General features: G+C 28.4%; 1 protein-coding gene across 17 annotated transcripts in view; it reads left to right on the forward strand.

The window, feature by feature from the left end:
- Positions 1–25,539, forward strand: part of bt (projectin protein bent) — a 229,024-nt gene that overhangs the window by 28,752 nt on the left and 174,733 nt on the right. For all 17 annotated transcript variants that reach the window (XM_085953753.1, XM_085953755.1, XM_085953760.1 and 14 more), the window contains exons 2-6: positions 2,802–3,073; positions 4,569–4,708; positions 18,300–18,321; positions 18,527–18,689; positions 21,134–21,275. In XM_085953753.1, coding sequence (XP_085809879.1) covers positions 2,901–3,073; positions 4,569–4,708; positions 18,300–18,321; positions 18,527–18,689; positions 21,134–21,275 — 640 coding nt within the window. In that variant the 5' untranslated portion in view covers positions 2,802–2,900. The remainder of the gene's footprint in view (positions 1–2,801; positions 3,074–4,568; positions 4,709–18,299; positions 18,322–18,526; positions 18,690–21,133; positions 21,276–25,539) is intronic.

The following is a 25,539-nucleotide window of genomic DNA, read 5'->3' on the forward strand; positions in this document are numbered from 1 at the left end:
TGCAATTATTGGCACTCTGTTTATTCAATCAGAATGCATTAATTAAAAACGATTGCACTTATTGGATTGCATTTGGTACACTGTTATGAGGTAATTTAGTTCACAAGGTTAAATTTTTCGATCGAGTCCAAATATACATTATATACAAATGCATTTGTATATTATTTTATAATATTAAATTTTAATGGAATAACATCAAAGCTTTGTACGCACTATGCAAATATTTTCATTGATTGTGCAATGTAAATATTGAGTTATTCAATAAAATATACTTTGAATGTTACAATTTGAAAGTTAACTGTCATCAAAATTTCAATACATTTTGAAGGTGATTTATTTTGTTAGATAATGTGCAAAAAAACATGTATAGGTACTATGATACTAGGGTTTATGATACTTCACGTTTATTTTGATACTAATCTACACAAAAGCACATGTATATATTACCTATACAGGTTATAAAATTGTGATATTTATTTGAACCTATTAAAACTGCAAGCCTCGAGAAAATACGTTTTTGGATTGACTACTTACTTACATAAAAAAGTTATGATGTTGACTAACCTTTTTAGGTACTTGTATGAAGTGAAAGCGCTTACGTTAGTTACCGTTTTTGCAAAGAAAAAACGCGTCTTGTTAAAAACGCAACAATTTTAAAGAAAATCAAACTGGGTTTGCTTTGATCAATCACTCTCAATTAAAATACTACTTAAATCCATACGTGCTATTGATATATTATGACAATGATAATAGTATCTACTAGATTATTTATAATAGGTATATAGAAGAAAAAATAACAAAAATATATTTTTATTTCATCTTTTGTTATTATAAAGTTTTTGCAGTGATGTAACATTTGTGAAAAATAGAGTATTAGTATAAAATTATGTGATAGTCATAATGACAGGTTGACACAGAAAAAAAAACAATAAATTATTGAAACAGACAGTTTAAACAGTTATTATATTTTTATGAAAATTTATAGAAAACTGTCGTGAGGGAGACTAGAGAATAAAACAGTTATACTTGATCACTACATAATCTGGTCATTCATAGTTTCCGCGGACTTTTGTTGTTTATAATAAGAAAGATTATATATTTAAATTACATTATTATAATTCATTTGAGTGCCTCCTACATTAATAATATTAAGTATTTAATGTCAAAGAAAAATGTAATATACAAATTATTGTTTACTTAAAATGTATTCGATAAGTATTGGCAATTTCTTCACGTTTATTTATTTAAATTATTTGACGCAAGTATGTATAAAATGTATACATATTTAATATCCAATAGATTTTTAGTATAATATAAATAATTTTTAAATCGATATCTTATTTTATGCAATATTTGAATAATTATAATAATACAATTAAGTAGACATGTTAGACATTTATTATTTCAATATGTTTTTAAATATTATATTTTGATTGGTTCAATTTCATGTGAGAATTGCGGTGTCAACGGTTAATGAAATTGAATTAATAATGTGTCGTTCTATTGTCACCAATAATTTTATAATAACGTAAGGTCAAAACTGGTCTTATATACATAATAAAAAAGGTGTAAATAGCACAAAATATTTAAAAAATGTATTTTTGTAAACAATGAAACAATATAATCATTATCTCAATTAATTGAACTATACTTTTTGGTGTTATAAATTAATAGGTACATTTATTTATTATATTATACATGTTACAATGAGAGAGAAAAGTTTCTCGCTTTGCATGGAGTACCTACTCTTACATTAATTTTTTTGTATTATTTTCGCATATACTAACATTATTAATATTGACAAAATATAAACACAACACTACGCAACCAAGCATAAGTCAACGAACGAAAGTTATAAAAATATCAAAAATAATTAAATATTAAAAAAAATTAAATAATTTAATATATTTCCGTTAAAAATCATTCAAATGAAATTCTCATATATTTTTTAAATCTCTCCTAATTTAACAAGAATAAATCGTCTCTGTTCAGGCAGAACACACTAACTGGAGAATACTAGTTTTGAGTAATTTGACTTTGAAGTTGTTAAAATGATTGAAATAATCTATCATGTGAGTTTATTAAGTAATCATAAAAAGGATGACTTTTAAATAAAGACTGTTTATTTATTAAGAAGGTTTCCAGACGGTAAAGTTTGAAATAAGGAACCTTTTGGTATAACTAACTCAATATTTAATTTTTTCGAATTAGTTGTTTCTGCCAGAACAGTGATGAAATTTAGTATTTTTTAATGTAAAAAGCTCGTGATAAATATTATTATTTCATATAAAAACTTTTCCATTCTAAAGTGTAATTAATATCCCCAGTTTCTCAGTTATCATGCTATTTTAGGTACTTAGTACTCTATCTACGTCTGTGTTTAATTACATATTATTTTATAGTATTGTAGAAAATAATAATGCACCGAATCATTTTGTTCTCATAAAATAAAGAAGTAATATAATCACGTGAAAAATTACTCAGTTCATTTGAACTATTTTTATTACTGTGTGACATTTTAAAATTAAGTTGTATTGTATCTTTGTGCGTCAAACTGATAAAATATAAGAAATACTATTTTAAAACAAGCGTAATCAAAGATTTTCATATTTTTGTTTCGCCAGTCTTGTAAGACATCGAGTGCAAAAATATTTTTGTTTTTAATTACGTATTTAATTTGACATTAATAAACACTACATTTAGTGGATTTACATTGGAAGGTGTCATTTTATGAAATAGACGAAGAATAGTTTGCTATGATCTTCTTAGTTTCTAAGTACGTTTTACCATTTCTTTTTTAGATAAAGAGAATAACCGAATCGCATGGTCCGCCGTGGCGCCGACCTTATTTTGAGGCTATCTCCGTAGAGCAGTGGCGAGTGGCCTAACAGGAGTCGAAAATGGGTGTAGTTGAGGATTTTGCACCGAGTTTCACTCAGAAGCCGCAGCTGAGGCAAGAGGACGATGGCAACAAGCTGATCTTTGAGTGTCAGCTGCTTGGCGCTCCGCAGCCAGAGATATGCTGGTACAGGAGCGACGAGCTGCTAAAAGAGGATAATAGGACACAGTTTAGGTGAGTACATGCTCAATAACTATTTATTACTGATAAAAAATGAATACATACATATTTAAACTTTTCGATTCGAATCAATTAATTGAACAATATTTAAGCGCTAACTTCAAACAGAAAAAAGACAATAAATAATAATGTAGTATATTTTTATTAAAAATATATAAGAACTTAAGAAAGAGTTGAAAGTCTTGACACATTAGAAAAAAATCTAGAACCAAATGGGATTCGGACACATACCTACACCTTTTGCTTATGTGATGAGTAATATATGTATTTTCGTAATTTAAGTGTGATTCGTTTAATATACTTAAACACTGATAGCTTGCAAGTTTTATAAATTAAATTTTAACAAATACAGGAAGCAAAATTGTATTACCTATAATAATTAATTAAAAACATATGGTTTTAACAAAGAGATTTTCATGAATCACTTAATGTTGATAACTGGCAATTATTCTTGATGGAAAAGCATTACAATAAAACAAAATAATATACTCGTATATTACAATATAATCCACGCAAATTATATGGTATATTTTATTTTTATTATTTTGATTAATTATTACCATGTTGTAGAACTGGTTCTAAGACACTTTTATACTAAATAAATGACTTAATTTTCTTGTGATGTATAAAAAAATGTTCATATTTATAACAGGTAGGTATTAGTTGAGAGCAGCTTTATACTGTAATTTATAACTGTTTAAAATAACTGGTGTTAATGTTATACATGAATAAATATTTATATATAATATAAATATAAGTAATGTGATTGTTATTTCTTATTTAAAATATATGAAATAAATACTAAGGGGCTATTTTGTCATAAGTACTGATTATTGTTTGTGGTAAATAATATCGTTACCTGAATGTTCAACTAATAGTTTCAACCAATCTTCATTAAAAAGTTGATGATATATGTTCCATCTAGATCAGTAGTTCTCACGTGAAATTTAACTGTGGCCACAAGATATTGACAGCTCTATGGAAACGTCTGGTGGCCGCACCAAATTTCACTTTTGTTGTGTTAGAAAATGAAAGCTAAATTTTATTTAGTAATAAAATGTATCAATTTATTTATGGACAAGTCCATTTAACAAAAGACATTTGAACATTTTAGTACATACTTATCTATTTATTTAAAAAATAATGCAAATGGAAATTCCTCAATACTCTTTTTTCCAATGCAAGCCGCATAGCTGCTTATATGTTTACAACTATTTTATAAACTGGTATATATTATGATCTTTCACAGTATACAGTAGTAGGAAAAATCGACAATATTAATAAAGCAATTATTGCCGATTCTTTGAATTGACTTGACCAAAATTTTCAATCGTGGTATTATTAAATTGGTTTGAAATATTATTCTGTTAAGCGCTGGTGGCCGCAGTAAAATTCTCTGGTGGTCGCACAAGATAACCACTGATCTAGACCGAATATGGAAACAGTTAGTGAAAGTGAAAACAAATCTTAAATATATTTATTTTTACAGGATACAATGCGTCGAAACCAACAAATACCTGGTCGTCCTGGAGCTCGATGACGTCATCGAGACTGATGCAGGGCTATATAAAGTTAAAGCCAAGAACAAGATGGGCGAGGTGGCCGCCTCCATCAATCTTAACTTCAGCCGTAAGTCAAACAAGTTATTTATTCCTCATCTTCTCAAGTAATCGCTCTTTCATCGTCTTCAAGGGCGCTACAGCCTAAATTAAGCCCTGGTCTCTTCAATCTTCCGCCTTCATGACACAAAGTCGTCCACTAGTCTTCTTCCCCACATTGTCACATAATATAAGCCAATATTTCCTTCATCCATTGTTAATTAGAACATTGTCTATCTACAGCATACGGTATTTCACACAATATTTTATTGATACCTTTATTGGTACCTTTTCCAGAGAAGATTATTTTTTTTCGACCATGTTCGATCCTAATAAGATCATATGGATACAGAGTATAGGTTTGTACTAGCAGATTTTAGATTAGATTATAGACATCTGAAAGCATTTGGGTATAAATTCGTTAGGGAGGAAAATAAATGATGACGTATACAAATTGAATTTGCCAATCTTGCAATGCGGGTAGAGTTCATTTTCCGTTACTTTTATCTATTATTATTATTATTATGTAATAGTATTTTTTTATAATATAACTTCAGCAGACTTAAATTTTCATTAATAATAATTGAAAGCTTGATCTCTTACAATCACTGCAAATAAAATTTTGGTATATTTTTTTAAAATATCGACGAAAGGAAAAAGGGCGTAATCCACACAAATCGAATTTTACATGGGCACAAAAACGTTTTTGTTATGGTTTTCGGTCAAAGTTAAAATACAAAATAGACATAACATTGAAGTGCGTGATAATTAGGAATTTGGTTTTTATATCCCTAATCTGATATTAATTATTGAATTAATTAAAAAAACAACAACAAAAATGGTGGTGAAGTCGTTTTTCCCATGTCACTTCCTTCTTTTTTTAATCGCTACCTAAATTTAAATAACAAATCGTTATTTTCAGCTTATATCCTTTGAACACAACGTGTTTTTAGTCGTGTACAATGTTATTTAATTTGAAAAAACTGAGAGTTACGCCCTTTTCCCTTTCTAGAGTCGAATTGGTAATGGAAATAGCATAATATACTTCGTAGAAATCACTTTTAGAGTAGGTACCTACACATAAGTATAAAGACAGTCATTATAATAAATTCCTCAAATATTTTTTTAGTCATCAGCTATTTCTGTTGTCATAAACATTATCGTATTTTTCTTCGTTGAGTTTTCATGACTGGAGATCGTTCACCGGATAATTTGGCCATTGACCAGCTTTCTCTATGACTCGGCTATACCTCTCTATATATTTGTGTTAGTGACAAGCACATGACGCTCGTGGCTTGATCCGTTTGGAGTACTAACATGTCCCATCTGATGTTCGGCCTAAAGAAATATACCAGAATCTTTTCCAAGTTCTGTTCACACTAACAACAATCTAAAAAAACTCGAAATGGTTATAAGGAAAATAATATATTTGTCCTTTCTGTAGTATTTTTTATTCTTTAATAATTATTTCAAAAGTTTACGCTGGTATTAATTGTAGATTTCGTTAGTTGACATGCAAATATGAAAGTAGTTATTATAATAAGCTTTCAGAGTGGAATGTCATAAATATAAATGACACCAAAGCGCTAATAAAATTGAGGTGCATATCACCTACTGCCACGCTGTCACGGCGACAAATTTAGTCTATGGTTTCGTCATTTTGCAGAATAATTTTAACGATCACCATCTCTGTAAATTCACTGAAGAATGCCACTGATGAAGAGTGCCAACTATAATGTATTAGTAATTTGAATTATTATTAATTATTCATGCTAATTTCAATTAATTTTAACAGTTTCTACGTGTGCGTACGGTAGAATTACTTGCAACATGACATCCATAATATTTTGAACTGTACCTAACCAGCAGATAATAGATAATATTATCGTCTCTGTTCTGGCAGAACACACTAACTGGAGAATACTAGTTTTGAGTAATTTGACTTTGAAGTTGTTAAAATGTTTGAAATGGTCTATCATGTGAGTTTATTAAGTAATCGTAAAAAGGATGACTTTAAAATAAAGACTATTTATTTATTAAGAAGGTTTCCAGACGGTAAAGTTTGAAATAAGAAACATTTTGGTATAACTAACTCAATATGTCATTTTTTTCGAATTAGTGTCTTTTGCCAGAACAGTGACGATATACAACATTCTTATAGAAAATGCATAGTTCCAACCGCTAACATAAAAATACGTATTTTTAACATGAGTCAAAAATGTGTAGGCATGTAGAAAATGATAAAAAAATGTGCATTGAATCATGTAGGTGTCGATACAGTGCGGTACAACGTGAGGTGATCTCATTGTTGTCCTGATGATTTCAGTATATTTTGCTGGCAATATTCGTTTAAAGATTCAAAACGTGCTATGGGATGGGAGCATCAGTCTGATAACATACATTGCACACTTTTTCCCGTAGCGGCAGCTTACTGTGACACCACGTGATAGTGCACCATAATATAATTCGCGCTTAAATGTAATTTTGTTGTAAACTGGTTAATAACAATTTCGTCCGTAATAAATAAATATTTTTATTAATTTTCAAAAAACTAGTATAATATGCTTTAATATACGTAGGTACCTATTCAAAAGAGCAACTCAGCTAAATTATTTTATGTCAATATTGTTGTTTCAAATCATATTGATAAATGAATTTAAATTTTCACTACCAGTTGTCATTCATAATATATTGATTGGTCAAGTGTACAACTCAGTTAAATAATTAATTATCATGAATGCATAAAAAACTAAAGAAAGGTCACACATGTACAAAGATACAAATAATGATTAGTTTTTTTTACGTAATAGTCTAGATTCTCATAAAAATAAGTCAGTTAAATTTTTAAATTACGTAAAGATACGTACAGGTGTCAATCTGATCTGAATATTTAGAATGTTATGCTATTATGCCAAATTCCCAGACAAGATTCACATTCTGTAACGCACGCACTTATTTTTAATGAGAATGTGGAGTAGTATGCATAAAACACAATTATATAGATTGACAGCTATTTTATCTTATTTTGTTTTACTGACATTACTATTCCGTAAAATTATAATCCAATCGTCTTATATACAACACTGGCAGCAAACTTTATATTGTTTATGCCATTTCTCTTGTTTTTTCTTATCATTTTCAGTAGGTAGTAAAATGTTCCATATTTAAATATGGTTCTATAATCAAAGATGTTGAAGTCTTCTACAGTGCTTTGAAACATTTAAAATGTAATATATGTTTGGCAGTTATTTTGCATTGCAGATTAATTTGTAGAAAATTTGACATTTATGTTCTGGAATTTATTTCCAGGGCCGTGCTGAGATAAATAAAAATAGTTGAATTAGTATTACAATCACAAACAAGTTTTTTAGACGAACAATTGTGTAAATCCGTCAACAGCAAGTTGACAATTTCTTTTATATTTGCAGGCTATATACCTAGTATTAATAATGGTGCGACAATTGAATTATGTATCGACTAAATAAACTATTTTTTAGAATTTAATATCATCACCATCAGCACCCGAGGTCGATCTAATGCTAGATGAAGGCCTCTTATATTTCCCTCCATTCTTCTCGGTTCTTAGTTCTTTGCTGCAACGTACATCAATCGAACTATATGAGTTCGTCTATCCAGCGGGTTTTAAGACGTCTATGTGGTCGTTTAGTTGTCTAATCAATTGCCACTTCAACTGCTTATCGACCTCAACCACATCGCGTACTCTTATCTGCTACTTTATCAATTGTTTTTTTGTGATCTTTCCGCGTTATGCTCAACATGCACCTTTCCATGCCACGTTGCGCTCCTCGATGTTTTTGGATGTCTCTTACATTAAAGTTCCATGTTGCACACGCATACGTAAGCGTTTATAGCATGTACTTTACGCTTAAGACATAATGGGAGAGCACTTCTGAAGATATTATTCAGCCGTCCAAATACTCTCCACACTAGTTTGGTCCTGCAAGCAATCTCGTCATACATACCACTCTTAATTATTGACATTTTGAGTAGTTTAATCACAAAACCCCCCCTGGCAATTGTTTCTACTTATTAAAAAATCACAACGATTTTCATTTCATCCCTACTGAGTAAATATTTTTTTTTTTTTTTTGACCATGTCCGATCCTGATAGGATCATATGGGCCTCCACAGAGTGGAGGTTTGTATTGACAGATTTTGTTTTTTACGAGAAATGGATGTCAGCCACTTGCTCAACCTATTAGGTCCATACCCTGACACACACAAATTGAAAAACAATATGTGTACTTGCCAGACCCAGGATTCGAACCTGGGACCTACGGCTTTATAGTCCAACGCTTAATGATGATGATAATCAATACAATGATGATAAATACCCTAAATTCGTAAGGAAAATGTCAAGTAATTTATAATTTAGGTGGCTTTAAAGTCCAAAGCAGGTTTTTTTAAATTTCCAGAGCAGGTTTTGCGACTCGACGTAGTTGTTGACCTGCTCGATTTTACTGCCATTGATTGGTATCGTTTTTGGTTCAGTAAATTTAATATAATTTATAATATCATTTTGTAAAAAAAAATATCTTTAAATATTACTAAAAATCTTTCATGTGTCGAATCGTTATCTCCTAAGTTCTGTCATCGGCGGTGGCAAATCCGCTCTCCGCCAGCTCCTCGTATCTCTCAGCGGCGAAAAGTGAAAATTTTGCAACGCTGAGTCAGGCGGCGAAATAGCACATAATAACCGGCGGCGCGGGGGCTGTACATAGCGTGTGCGGTGCGCCGGTTGCGTCACGTAGAAAATTCGGCCCGCGAGCCGCCGTACTGAGTGCAGTTTATGATCCGCCGAACCAAGGTCACAGACGGATCACGTGATTTGGAAAATGTCGGTAAAATTCATTGTGCTGGGAAAATGTGCGAACGGAGGAGTCGGCTATTGATAGAACCCGCGGTACTCCATGAAACAGCTTCTGACTACATTTCGCAGTTCCTAGCTTGTGTTGCTCTAAAGATCTTTTAAACTGATACATCTTTAAAATTTCAGTACATACCTACCATTAAGAACTAATATGGGCTATATATTTTTTATACTTAATAAGTATCTACCATTAATATTATTTATTTAAAAAAAGGGTACTGTTCAGTTATCAGGAATACAGCGGAAAACACATTTTGAAAATAGCCAATAAACTGGATTATTTGTTATTTTGGATTAGTTTAGGTTAGGTTAGATAGGGTAAGGTTAGGTTTGGTTAGGTTAACCTAACAAATAATCCAGTTTATCGGCTATTTTCAAAATGTGTTTCCGCTGTATTCCTGATAACCGAACAGTACCAAAAAAAGACATGTTGAGCACATAACAAATTATTAATTCAAGACGATCATACAACGCAACTTTATAAATTATTAAAACTATTCCAAAAGAATGATATAGACACCAATAGTTTATATTATTTATTAAAACATATTAAAAAAAACAACAACAACAATAAAAAGGAGCACACATAACAATTATGATAATATTAATTGATGAATTGAGGTAAAATGTAATACGTAGGTATAATTTATGATTAATTTAGAATTAAAGAAAGAACCATTACAATAAAATCAGTTCAATATTAAAATATGAAAAACAATCTGAGTAGGGACATAACAACAAAAATATCATTGATTAACTGAATGAAGGTATCGCACATGTCAATAGAAGAACTATTTGAAAGTGAATTTATTAATCCTTGGTATTAAAAAATGAATAGACAAGTTGTCTTAAAAAATCAACGTGAAAAGGGTTACAATTTTTCGGGGCAATTGATGCTGATAGAATATAATATATATACATTATATATAAAGTAGATTTGGCGGAGGATATATATTGCAGATGAAAGACGGTAGTAGTTGTTCGTGATGATAGGGGGGGGCGAGAATTTATTTACTGATTCAAATAACTACAAGGGTAGATTCCATGCAATATAATAAATATAACGGTAATTCGGTGCGATGTGTCTTTAACGAAAACTTGTAATCGACTGAGATATCCAATTGATTCTAACCCGCTATTTATTGACCGGTGCGCTATGAAATAATATGTTGAAATTAGTATGAAATAATATTAATTCGTAATGTTATGAAATTGCAGATCCGCTATCTCATAACGTTACGAAATCATATTATATATATATATGTACTGACTGATTGTACGTTTAAAATGAATATTTAATAAATAATATTATAATTTAGATCTGGGTAACAGGAATCCTTCTCTATAAAAAATTGATTTTGTTTTTTTTTCTCTACAAAATAAAAATCTTTATGTCACTTGTCATCGTACTTATCGAGTACAGATTTTATTGCATGTATTAAATGTATGTTAAACGATTTCGATTAATAATGCAATTTGTTTTTATTAATGGGACATCTGTATGGCAGAATAAATCGGTCCATTTCGCAAATAGTTGGAGCAAAAAGCCGAAGAGTTTTTGATAGCAAGCCAGTTAGTCGTGCGCACTTGTATGCAATTAATCTTGGAAAGCAGTGAATTATTTTTACATTCCTTTAGTACAATGTCATTCTTTATTTTATCTCTACTAAAGCTTTAACTGGGGTATCTACTTAATATTATGTAATTCTTAATTAAAGAAAGGAGACATCCCACATGTTTTCATTTAAAAAATAGATACCAAATTAAATATGACAGTGAAAAAAAAATAAACGTTCACCTTGACACCTTTACTGATTGTGAAAAATATCCCTTATTTCGACCCACTGATTATAATAAGTAATATGATTATAATTACTATCGTGTAATCGATATTATCGGGGAATGAACTAGCCAGCTATTGACCAAATTGTATACATTTGTATAGTTCCATATAAAAACAAAGCCACATATAGGTATTATATAATTTTAAAATCTCTACTTTACTTTACAAAAAATCTAATATTATCATATATTGTTAACATAATATTAATTAATGTTCCATGAACTAGATTTGTTTCTACAAAAATATGTTCAGTAAACTAGAATTATATGATTACAAGATAAAAAGAACTTTTTATAAACAACGTTTTTAAATTTTCTGTTGAATTATTATGCTCAATATGCTCAAACGTGTACTTGATATGAAGTAAATAAAAAACAAACAAACAAATATAGAAATACTGAATACTTAGTACTAATACTGAATACTAATACTTAGTAACGCACGTATATATTAATAATTTAGTTGCTAGGACCACCAAGCAACCATAGCAACCAATAATAGTGGATTGGATTACGGATTTCTTCCGAAATAACTTTTCATACAAAACAGAATTAACTGAAAATGAATTTAATTCTACTCAAATATGGCTAAAAGTATTAAAAGAATGCATTGGCATCGTGTTCTGATATATTCTAAAAGTTTCAAATGTCTAGCTAGTCGGGAAATTAGTTAAAAATCGATTGCAAGATTTGTACCGGATAAACAACCACTGGACAAATAAGAATACGAGCTAATAAAAACGTTGTAAAAAATGCATAATATCATAGATTATTAATTTATGAAAACGCAAATTTTATCGTACAGTTATTTAATAAAAGTGGAATCAGTACGTATAATGTAAATTAATAATACAGTGCATTTATACCATGAATAATTGACAGTTAACAAAATAAAAAAGAGAGAAATATGTATTTCGATGAACTAGATTTATTTCTACAAAAATATGTTCGGTGAACTAGAATTACAAAAATGCTTAAATCAAAGTAAAATCTGTGACCTGTGTCCATCGAGTGTTCTGAAACTTATGCAAGGTGATAATTTGTTGTTGTTAACAGTATAATAGAAAAGGTTTCGACTACAGTTTTCAACAGTTCATTATTAATATCTGGATAATCAATTATTTTGATCGGTAATATAAAATCTCGGCGAATTCTCAAAAGTGAAGTAAGCCAAAGCGATATAAACCACTTCGTCTCGTGTTATTTACGTAACCCGAATATTAACGTCTACACTCTACACGGTCGTCGGCATCGTTAGGTTGCTAAAGCACCGGTTAGTTTATAAGCAAACTCAGCCAAATAGTAGGGATACCTGCTCCGAATATATCTACCTGTCCCACTGATGAGGGCCAGCATTCAATTTTAGATGCCCAACCTTAACATTCTGCGGTGTAGCTATTTTGTGCGTGGCGTGGATGGATTTATGCGTTTTTGTCGATAACAAGCTAGTCCATTTCACGAGTATGTCACAATATTACCTCAAACTATTTTATTGAATTGAATATAGACTAATAAAAACATAATATATTAAAATTTTGACATTTTAAAATCATTGTATTCAGTTTAGTTTATATGGAAAAAATTACGATTTTCTGTCAATTCATTTTGTAAATGCATTGTATTATTAATTTTAATAAAACGCAGGGCTTAAAATGGACTGGAGTGCACCGGAGCGCCGTTCAGGTTCATAAAATTCTGAAGATTATCGCTTTGTCTCGTGGAAATATTAAATTGACCGTTTGAGCTCTATATACCATATAATAAAAATCGAGCACACTTATTTTTATAAAATACACATACAATTAAATAACTATGTTAATATTTTCGTAAAGTTATCAAGCGCTCCGGTTCGTAAAAATTTCCATTTCGAGCGCTGATAAAACGAAAATTATATCGTACTGATTCCACTTTTATTTACTTATATTATATTAATAATCTACGATTTTATGCATTTTTGTAATTCTAGTTCACCGAACGTATTTTTGTAGAAACAATCGAACGTTAATTAGTACAAGGTTAAAATATACAATATTATTATATTTTTTATAAAATAAAGTAGAAATTTTAAAATTATATTATATATTTAACTTTGTTTTTATATGAAACTTTATATTAATGTAATTTGGTCAATAGCTGGCTAGTTCATCATCCAATAATATAGATTACATAATGACATGAATAATAATTTTGATACAAATAAAAGCGAAATTATCAAAATAATGATACTTATTTGAAAATCATTTTATTCGCATAAACTTGTATTGAAAACGTCTATGAATTTATATAATAATATATATATCATCTAATGTACCATTTTGAGTATATTATAACCTAAGATTATATTTATTAAATAATTATCACCATTAATGTGCCAATATAGATTCAAGTATAATTCCTGATATTATGTTTATATTAACATTTAGATCATAGTTTCCACTTCGTATAAATTTTTTATGAGATGATAATGGATTTACGCGTTTTTTTCGATAAATTATTAATTTTCTGCACGTTTACTTTATTTATTTCTTTGTCTAAAAAAACATTTCTTTATTTTTATATAAACATTTTTGTAAAATAAAGACTACACCATATTTATTCTTACAGTTTTTCTGTAGAGCGTAAATATTTATCTGCCTTTTCAATAACAGCTATCTAGTTCACTGCGTGTTAAAATAGATTGAATATCAGGTAGGTTACCTACTTAGATTATGTTTCACAAACACAATAACCGATTGTCGTACATTAACGCAATTTGATAAACATTTCACATAAAGACTACTAGTTAAATTCATCGTAATTAAGTAGGACGCCCGTAGCTTAATTCGTAAAGCACAAATCCAGTGGTTACGGGTTCATACACTCGAACATCATATTTTTTTTAAAAATAAGTTTTTTTTTGTTTATCTGATGTATTTAAAAATAATTTATAATCAATATAAATAATGTTTCGTAGTCAAATCTTGTGAATTATTCGTTGAATAAAAAAATAGTTTATTCAATTACCTACTTTATTTTAAATTAGCTTTAAAATACTTTAATCTTTATTATTACGCTATTAATCGTTAGATGTACTCTATTACATTCTAATGTTCAAATTGAATTGTCATGATAAAAACGTTCGAAACATGTTTTTATTGATGATTGATGCCCGAAAATCAAATACCAAACTTAAAACACCTTAGTGGGAAAACCTCTTCAACCCAGCCAAACCTGTGGGTCTATTCTATACTTGTCGACCGCTAAAGTGATGATGATGAGTGAACATGGTCGAAAAAAAAAATTAGCACTTATTGTAACAATTACAATAGTTGGTTGTATTGTTGCAATAAATGCTATATTTTAACAGCACCTCTCTTGCTGGTATTAAAATATAGCACTTATTGCAGCAATTACAACCAACGTATTGTAATTGTTACAATAAGTGCTAATACTTGGATACAAACCTACCATAAGTTTGATTATATTTATCAATTTATCTCTTTAGCGGTAGATAAGTATGGAATAGACCCACTGGTCTACATTCTTGCTCAATTTTACCATGAAGTTGGTTAATCAATTTCAAATCTTGTTATTTATAAATCCAATTAACTGAAATTTCTTAATCATTTATTTCTTTACATATCAGTATTGATAAAACAAAGAATTCATATTTTTTTAATTATAAATTACTACTATTTTAAACAGTTTATTATTATGTGTCATAATAATTATTCTGAATAATCTTCCACTAAGTTAAATTATTTTAATTTTAGTACCTGGTACAATTATTTTCTTCTGAGGTTTTTCTGTTTTACTACAAAAATAATAATAAGTAACATTAGATTGTCTTAAAATCTCAATAAATTTTTATCTAATTGTATATGATTTTTTATCGATTGTTTTCTAATATCAAGTTTTAACCTTTTAGTATGTTATTGTTCATATTTTTTTTGTGTACACGGTCTAAATACTGGGAAAAGGCGAAACCTGAGTCACAAAAAAAATTAAGTTTAATAATTACAAGATAAAAAGAACTTTTTATATACCACGTTTTTAAATTTTCTGTTAAAACATATAAACTGGGCAATTATATCTAATAATAATTTAAGACAAATAAAGCAATTGTCAACAAATCATTTTTTTGCTATTTTGCAACAAACAAACAAATATAGAATACTGAAATGTCATTTTAATTTCCATAGTAACGCACGTATATATGAATAATTTAGTTGCCAGGACCACCCCCTTAGTAACCAATAATAGTGGATTGGATTATGGATTTCTTCCGAAATAACTTTTCATACAAAACAGAATTAACTGAAAATGAATTCAATTCTACTTAAAGATGGCTAAAAGTATTAAAAGAATGCATTGGCATCGTGTTTTGATACGAGTATATTCTAAAAGTTTCAAATGTCTAGATAGTCGGGAAGTTAGTTAAAAATCGATTGAAAGATTTATACTGGATAAACAACCACCGGACAAATAAGAATACGAGCTAAGAAAAACGTGGTAAAAAAATTAGACACATTCTATCAAATTGTCTTAAATATATATTTTTTTAAAGATAATAAATAAATTAAGATGTTTTCATTGATCTAATCTAATCGTACCCATTCAACAACATTGACTTGCTTTCTAATGTAAATTTTTGAATACTGATTTTATCTAAAAATATATTGATTGGATCTAAATTAGATCTGTGTATTATTGTACAATCTATCAGTAATTTTTCATTTTGATTCATCCAAATAATGAGACCTAGTTTAGTTTAGCTTTATATGTATTAATTATTATTAAATTATGTCGTTTATCAACGACAGGCTAATTTAATAATACCATATAATATACTGAAACCATAGAATATCTAAGAATAATTAAGAATTAAGATATTCGCGTAGAATATTTAACCTAAATAAAAATAGTAAGACCCAAGTAATAAAAAATAGTATTTACAAAATAATTACTATTCCCGTTACTTAACGTGCTTAGGAGAATTTTCACCGAGCTGTCAAGTCAGTAAGCAGTTTCTACTGGGACAATGTTAAAATTAGATTTGTTACATCGCCTGAGCTAGAAAGCTGATTGTCTCCTTCTTCCCAGGAATGTGTAGTGGGCGTCCAAATATCTCAAAAGAAGAAAACTGCCGTTTTTATTAAGTCAATAAAGTATATTTTTGTATTAGAATATCATGTATTCGTAACTAAAATAATATATCTTGATTTTTTTAAGCATTCAATATCAGTTGGCATACTTGCTGGATTTTTTATACGAGAAATTTGTCGGAAATCTTGTTATGTATACATAAAATAATTGCGTCCGTTTTCAATAATCCGAGTAATTTATGTCAACTAAGCTTATTGTCGTGAATATTTATGGATTTATCACATAAACATTATCAAAGTTACATATTTACTTAAATCAATACCTGGATCGATATATTGACAAATGAAAGTCTCCATATATAGCTTCTTACATTTATCTTGGTCTTTTGGATTCCATTGCTATGTATTTATTAAAAAAATGTATCTATTCATATATTAAAAGTTCATTTTTGAATGAGAGAATGTACAGAAAAAATTGGTGACTTTTTATTATATATGTCAACTAATGAAATAGCTGAAATCTATAATTAAAACACAAATACTATAATAGTGTTGAAATTAATATTAAATATAGTAAAAAGAACTATTAACTGAGCTCTTATATTTAAAATAAATATGGATTAATAAAAAATAAATAAAGATAATAACGATATCTCCGTTAATATTCATGTTTTATATCTGTAATATATATTTGAGATTATGAAAAATATTTCTTTATACTATTACGTTAAATACTCATTCAAATAATATGATATAGTTACATATAAATATGGAACCAACATCATCATGTTTAAATAATACCTAATTATAATAAATTACACACTGATAAATAAATATCTATACCTATAATGGCGTCGGCATATAGCGTTGTGGGTCCCAGGTTAGAATCATGGGTCTGGTAAGTACACATATTGTTTTTCAACGTGTGTATAAGTCAGAGTATGAACTAAATAGGTCGAGCTAGTGGACAATAAATATATCCATTTCTCGTAAAAAACAAAATTGTTAATACAAACCTCTACCCTGTAGAGGCCCATCTGTGGGTCTATTCTATACTTATCGAACACTAAAGTGATAAATAGTATCAAACTTAGGGTAGGTTTGTATCAAAATATTAGCACGTATTGTAACAATTACACGAAGTTGGTTTTTATTTTTGCAATAAGTGCGATATTTTAACAGCAGCAAGATAGGTGCTGTTAAAATATAGCACTTATTGCAACAATAAAAACCAGCTTCGTGTAATTGTTACAATACGTGCTAATATTTTGATACAAACCTACCTTAAGTTTGATAATATTTATCATTTTATCACTTTAGCGGTCGATAAGTATAGAATAGACCCAATGATCCTATTAGGATCGGATATGGTAAAAAAATATATATGTATATATTACATAGTACCTAGCTATTATAATATACAATTAAAACTCAAATGATTCACGGTTATAACTTTAAGAGAGTTTAAATTTTAAGTTAAAAGTTAATTTGTAGAAGTATAGGTTTTATAACTTTGCATTTTTCTGCACTTTTTACTACACTGATACGCCTCTTTGCTTGATTACCTCGCATAAAAATAGATCTAATCATATTAAATTGTATAAATATATCTAGTAATAAATAAATAAATAGATAATATATGTAAAACAAATGTTTTTAGAATATATTACACCTAGTATTATTACACCTAGTATATTACACCTATTCATCCTAGCGCCGGAGTGCAAAGTTATGAAGCATATACTGTAACATGCGTTAAAAACATGTAAAAATCTATATTCATATTATTTTTATTTATTTTTCAGCTGCCGACCAGGAAAAACAGAGGTAAATATAACGTCTTGTTATTTTTTAATTACGCCAAAAGTAACACATAATTAATTATCTCAAAGTTTTTTTATTAGTAGTCTGGTAATAATTTCTTGAAATTTACTTTAATAAAGTCTTTTTGGAATTTTATTATTTACCAATCTGCTCCCAAGTAGATAGTAATAAAACATGTATAAAATTAACCTTGTTGTTAATTTTACAGGCAAATCGACGGCAGTGCTCCGACTTTCGCGAAGAAGCCAGCGATCAGGCAGGAAGACGATGGCAAGAGGCTGATCTTCGAATGTCGCATAGAAGCAGATCCAACTCCGAACGTCAACTGGTGGCATAATGCCGCCCAAGTTATCCCTGGACCCAGACATAAGGTACACCAACAACTAAATTTATTTCCTACAAGGTGTACCAACACTGAGCTATTAGTAATATCCACAGGAATCTTGGTATGGCAACACTTCATAATGCTGAAGCTCGATTTTATATCATTTTTGATAAAAACATATACATTTAAATTTTGAATTATTCATAAACATGTTCACTGCGTTAGTTCTATAAATCAATGTGAATATAGTCACCTCATATAGAAGTATCTTTATGATAAATTAAAGTTGGGCACTCACTGAATCTATTGGGTTCATGCTATGGATCCCAACACAAAAATAAAAAAAACAACACGTGAATTTGTCAGATTCGACATTTGAACACGAGACCCAGGACTATGACTATATACCGTAACATATTGTTACCGCTTGGCCTTGAATTTGGCGGGTGAACAATTAAGGACATTAATATTCTTCTCAAAATATCATAAATACATAACGATATCAAAAAAGTATCAATATTTTTTGACTGATACTCCGATACTTTATATCAGGTATTGATACTTTTTCTTTCGTTATGACGTCTCTATAAAAACAGTTATTTTTTGTAAATGTGCTGCGGTTGCTATCGAGGGAAGATTATCATATGTAAGTGCCTGAACTGTCAAAAAGTTATATGTTTTAACAGCACCTCTTTTGGTTGTGCTTTTAGAGCGAGATAGACAGTTTTGACAGCTTAGGTGGCTGACTTATTGTAACTATTATAATACCTCAATACATAAATATTATAAACTATCATCGATAGGCCGCTGATAGCAGCCTTTGTGTGTAGAATATCTGCGCTTATTTAATTAAATATTTTCTACTGGACTTGCATACATAAATATGGGATTTATACGAATATCGATCTACTGAATAAAAAAACCGCGATGAATTAGTGTCAGAATCATTTCTAAAACAGTGGGTTGAGGGTTCAAATCCAGCGTCTATTAAATACATATTGTGTTATCGTTTTTAGATCCATGACATCAATCTAGGTAATAACCATTTTTCGTAAAAACGAACTGTCAAAAAAACTTATGAGACGACCAAAATCATCGAATGACAAAACTATTCTTCCGTTTACTCATAATTCTTGAGGAAATATATGTTTAAATTACTAATATTAGATGATATGCTTAAAATAATTCCACTTGAATGTTGATAAAACATTGGGGGCGGTCCAAAAACTAAAATCGTTTTGATATAATATTATGTAATATTGTTCTTGAATGTTTTGTTACGTCAAATTTTCTTCTTTCGACCATGTCCGATCCTAATAGGATCACATGGGCCTCTACAGTGTGGAGGTTTATATTAACAGATTTTGTTTTTACGAGAAATGGATGTCAGCCACTTGCTCAACCTATTAGGTCCATATTCTGACTCGTACACAAATTGAAAAACAATATGTATACTTGCTAGACCCAGGATTCAATCCTGGGACCCACGATGCTATAGGCCCACGCTTAGGCCGCGCAGCCATCGTGGGAACGTACATAATAATACGTTAGTAGTAGGGATTGCAATACCGGTATTTCAAAATCGGTATTCCAGTATTTATCAATACCAAAATACCGTCGCGATGAATTATCATAATATTAATTCGAAAAAGAAAACATCCGTGACAAAATGTTAAATTTTATTCTATAATAAAATTATTGATGTACAAGCGTTGAATTTAAGAAGCTTTTCCTGCAGCCGGACTTATTTGCACTTGATGAAGTTTTGAGGGCTTTAGTTAAAATTATCAATATCGAGGGTAGAACGCATTAACTCAGTTTTTGCTGTTTTTCTGTTTTAAATGAAAAAATGTATATAATTTTACGCTCTACGTCCTGGTAAAACGCACAAAGGCATAGGATATAATGGTGAGAAAATAGAAACATTATTAAATCATATTGTTATTTTTTTATTCTGATAGAAAGCATGATAATGACCTAATGCGTTCTGCGTATACAAAATACAGGACTTGTAACATGTCGTATATTGAGTTTGCCATATAAGTTAGTCTTTATAATGTAGAAAAATGTTTTTAAATCATAAAAAATCTACTTGGGAGAACGCTTTGAAAAAAAAATTAAAGTCCTTTTTGCGATTATCTCAGAACTTGTTTTAATGAGTTAATGCTTTCTGTCAGTATACCCTCGATATATTCAAATTATTTATAAAAAGTCACTTGTTCTACAATAATTATGATCAATACATATTTTTAAATGTCAACATAATAAATGTAGGTATGTAAGTATTTGCTATAAAATAATGTTTTAAAAAGATTTTAATAGCTTTATTTATTTATAAGAACCTACTCCAGTTTTTTTAATATTTAATAAATACCGGTATTCAATAAGAAATACCTAAAACCGGTATTGATATTTTCATTCGGTATTGCAATCCCTAGTTAGTAGTAGTACGTTAAATAGTATCTTCAAAAAATATTTAATTCCTTTCAGGTGTCAGTGTCCAAGGATGGTCACTCTTACTACGCGTCCCTGGAAATCAACAACGTGACAGTGGAAGACGCGGGCAAGTACAGGGTGACTGCAAAAAACGAACTAGGGGAAAGCAACGCTACTATCAGCCTGAACTTCGATAGTAAGAAACTTGCACATTTTATCAATATTATTTTTACTAGACACTTGTACACAGTAGTTTTTTTTTTTTTAATATTAATCCTCGATTTTTTTTTTATTTTTTTTTTTTTAAATCTAATGTATAAAAAATTATGAATATTTTTTTTGTATTCCACAATAAATATATATTGAGCGTATACTTAAATTCGGTTTCGCTTATTTAAAATAACATTATATAACGTCAGTTTAACGGCAAATATCGTGAATTGTTGTATTTGAATATATAAAAAATATATATAAATATACCTTAGTATATTATACTTAATAATAAATTATACATAAAAAATCAACAGGAAGAAAAATTGTATTGAGCAAAAAAAATGGAAACTATTTATGATTAATAATTTTGTTTCCATTTTTGATAATTTCAAAGCCATTAATCACTAAGCATTAAGCTGACGGTATAAAATATTATTTATATATTTTTTTAAATATTGCAAAATAAATTAAACTATCCGATGATAACCGTGTTATATATATATTAAATAAAACCGTGTTATTTGCTTGAATAAAATTTACGTTAAACTCGCCGAAATAAATAAAAGATTATTTTTCGTAATAATTTAATAAAAATCAGTAGTATTGGAATACTAGCATAGCTTAGATGAAGTGTCTAAACTTAATCTTAGAATTAAATAAAAATATATTCTGTAGTGGTTAGTGTCAAGTTTTTTTAAACCGATAAAAAACTTTTATTTAATTAATTATTGCTCGGTAGTTTATTTGGTAAAATATTGCCTGGAATGCGACAGATATTGGTTCAAACTCGACTTGGTCCAAGATTTTTATAAAAAAAATTCTAATAAGCATATTTATGACACGTTGACAATGCTCCAGTACACAAAACTATCAGTCGATTGAAAAATATTTATTTTGGGTTGGGTACCTAAATAATACTCAATTCCAATAATTCATGAACGAAATATACCATGATTTAATTATAAAATATATATATATATATATATATATATATTATTGAATGATCTTATTTTTTTAAATACAAAAGAACCTAATATTACGTTTATTATATAGCTGGATGGTGTAACATCTGAAATAGTAGTAAATAATTATTTAACTATTGTTTACCTATTTAAACAGTATAATAAATTAATCGAAAAAATAATATAAGAATTCTTCTACTGGCTATCTATCACCACACTACATAGATATTGAATATCCTACTATTGGATGTATATCGTCACCTCAATAATACAACTAGATAACTCTGATTTGGTCATTATTGGGAAAATGAAATTTAAACTTTACTTGATTAACATAAACCTAGGCTATAATTATTATTATTTAAAATAAAAATGGAAAATTGTGCTTGTCTAATTTGAAATAATTACATAATATTCAATTATTTGAAAAAATACTGTAGATATATTATTTTATTTATTTAATGCATTTATGGTTTTAAAGTTATCTAATATTTTCAAACACAAAATTAATACAGTTCCCATTAACTTTTGACTTACCTAGTTTTCTTAAAAAGGAAATGTTGTATGATATTTAATAGTAATCTCAAAAACAGTGAAAATCAAGTTATCTAGTTGTAGTATTGAGGTGACGATATTATTAATTCTAGTGGAATAATAAGATATTATGATATTATAAATATAATAACCACTAAACAATTCGTAAGTAATAAATTTGGTACATATTAAAATTTTTATCCGTAAAATCTTATTTTGTATTTATAAAAAAAAACTTGACATTTTCCACTGATTGGTATATTTAAAAAATAATTATAATTAGGACACATAAAATTTACATTTTTTATCATGTTTTAGTAATAAGTTGTTATATAAGCGCACCCCGATTTCAGATGTCTATAATTAAAAAGAAATCTTGTATAATATATTTTTGAAAAGTGTGTTATTTTTGACACTCCTTTTTGCATGTAGAATTTTTAACCTGTTGACAAGTGGTGTTGATTTCATTTTCTTTAAAATAGAACTCACATTTGGATTGACCTTGAAGAAAAAAATCGACTTGATTTTTTTTAAATAGACTTGGATCTTGATTTTTTTTTGATTTCATACAGTTTTACATTGTTATTATATTTTGCACAAGTGTTAGAAATAACTTTTCGTGTTACTAGATTATGTTGTGTTGTAATCTTACGTATATGGAAATGCAATCACATAGTTTTATTATCATTTGCACTCTCACACTTTCCTTTCATTTTTTTTTTGATAATAATATATAAAATAGTTTTTCATTCTATGTCATATTTTTAAATAAATTTGTAATGTTTTTTTGTTTGCTATATTGTGATGTAGTTAGACGCAGAGCAAAGCTATGTTTTAACCTATTCCTCTAAACATTACACACGAAAACAATCAATACACACTTTTAAATGTTTACATTTTATACGACACTAAAAGATTAGAATAATTTTATAAATACAACAGCAGAACAATAAGGAGCTTTAACTAAATTAGAACACAACTTTGAAAATCAAATAAATAGACGTTTCAATAGATCAATACCCTTTTTAAAAGAAAAAAATAAAATCATGAGAGAGAAAAATATTTAAAGACCAATGGCGAAAATAGTGCACACTAAACTCTGTCAGTCATACTTATTTGTTTTTATTGAAATAATATTACAAATTGCGGATGATATTGGTCAGCTTGCCATTGAATCATATATAATTTTAAATATTTTATATATAATATAAGAATATTTCTTATCTTTCATCTATTGTTGTTTGGCTTAGGCAGGGTTTAATTAAATTTTAAAAACTAACCAACACCATCTGCAATTTGTATTCTTAGTTCGATGAAAACATATAAGTATGACTCACAAAGTTAAATGTGCAGTATGTACCTACACGTATGTCTACCTCCACTCTTTGTCACCCATGAAAACTGTTCCTGGTAAGAGTATAAAATGAACAAAAAATCTATCTTCATATAAAAATTAGGTTAGAAAACAAAACTTTCGAAAAAAATAATGTAAATTATTTATTATAAGTATGGATTATTCAGATTTATTATGAAAAAATGTTAAATTATCAATAGGTATTAAATTTAAATCCCGCTCATAATTGGATAACTTCACAATATTATGTAGTTTTGAGAGTATTTTTTTTTTAATTTATAAAAATATGTATTAATTTCTTTGCTAACGAATTTGACATCAGTTTTTTTTTTAATTAAAGCGTTTTTGGCAATTAAAATTCTTATATTATATAGGGTGTTAAGCTATTTCGAAAAATCGTTCTATCATTACATTTATATGAGAGTTATAAATACAAAACACATAAAACACTATTTATACAAACATTACAATTCTTGTATAATATCAACTTTCTTTTCTTCTTCTTTCATAGTAAATAACATTTTCTTTGTACTATATTTAATGTAGAAATTTCTAACTGGGTAATTAATCTATGTGCATAGAAAAAATTAAATTAGAATATAATTAGAGAGCGTATATTAGAGCAAAATAGGGATTAAATGTTTAGCATAACAACGACGTCAACAGGTTTGAAATTGTATTTTTAAAACGCGACCTTGACCCAATTTTGTCATACGGCGTTTGACCTTGGGTAGTCCTTGAAGACAAACGTCCTTGATCATCCAATACGAAGTTGGTCGCAAGCGGGTATATATATTTTTTTGAAATAAATTACAAATAAACAGGCAGCCAATTTGATTCTGATAAATTGAAACATGAAAAATATTTTATTCGTATTTTATATGCTAACCATATTTATTTAATTAAACAATATTTTGATATATATACTTATATGATAATATTATAAATTATACATTTAATTTTTTTTAAATATTTTTTTTGTTTGAATCATGGATAAAATACAATAAATGTAATATATTATAACTTTCAAAATTACTTACAAAGCAACCAGTTGACTTAAAGAACAAAACAATAATTTAATTTAATTTAATTTAATATGTATTAGTTTGGAAGCGGCTTTTTTCGTTACTTTTTTATTTACACAGTTTTTTTATACATCATCAAAATAAAATATTCTTTTCTATTGGGTATACCAATAAAACTATTTAGACACATGTGTATTTATTGGTCATAATCATGCTCACGTTAATCATTTTTATATGATATCAAAAACATACTTCTTAATCCTAAATTATAATAAAAATAATAATACAATCTCGACTGGTTTTATTTAATTATTAACCCTAATTAAAGGGGGAAAATATTAATTTATATAGGGAAAGTAAACTGGTTGCAAT

Source organism: Rhyacophila brunnea, unplaced genomic scaffold (assembly GCF_057557595.1).
Source record: "Rhyacophila brunnea isolate RB1 unplaced genomic scaffold, BYU_Rbru_1.0 scaffold_4, whole genome shotgun sequence".
NCBI classification, from domain to species: domain Eukaryota; kingdom Metazoa; phylum Arthropoda; class Insecta; order Trichoptera; family Rhyacophilidae; genus Rhyacophila; species Rhyacophila brunnea.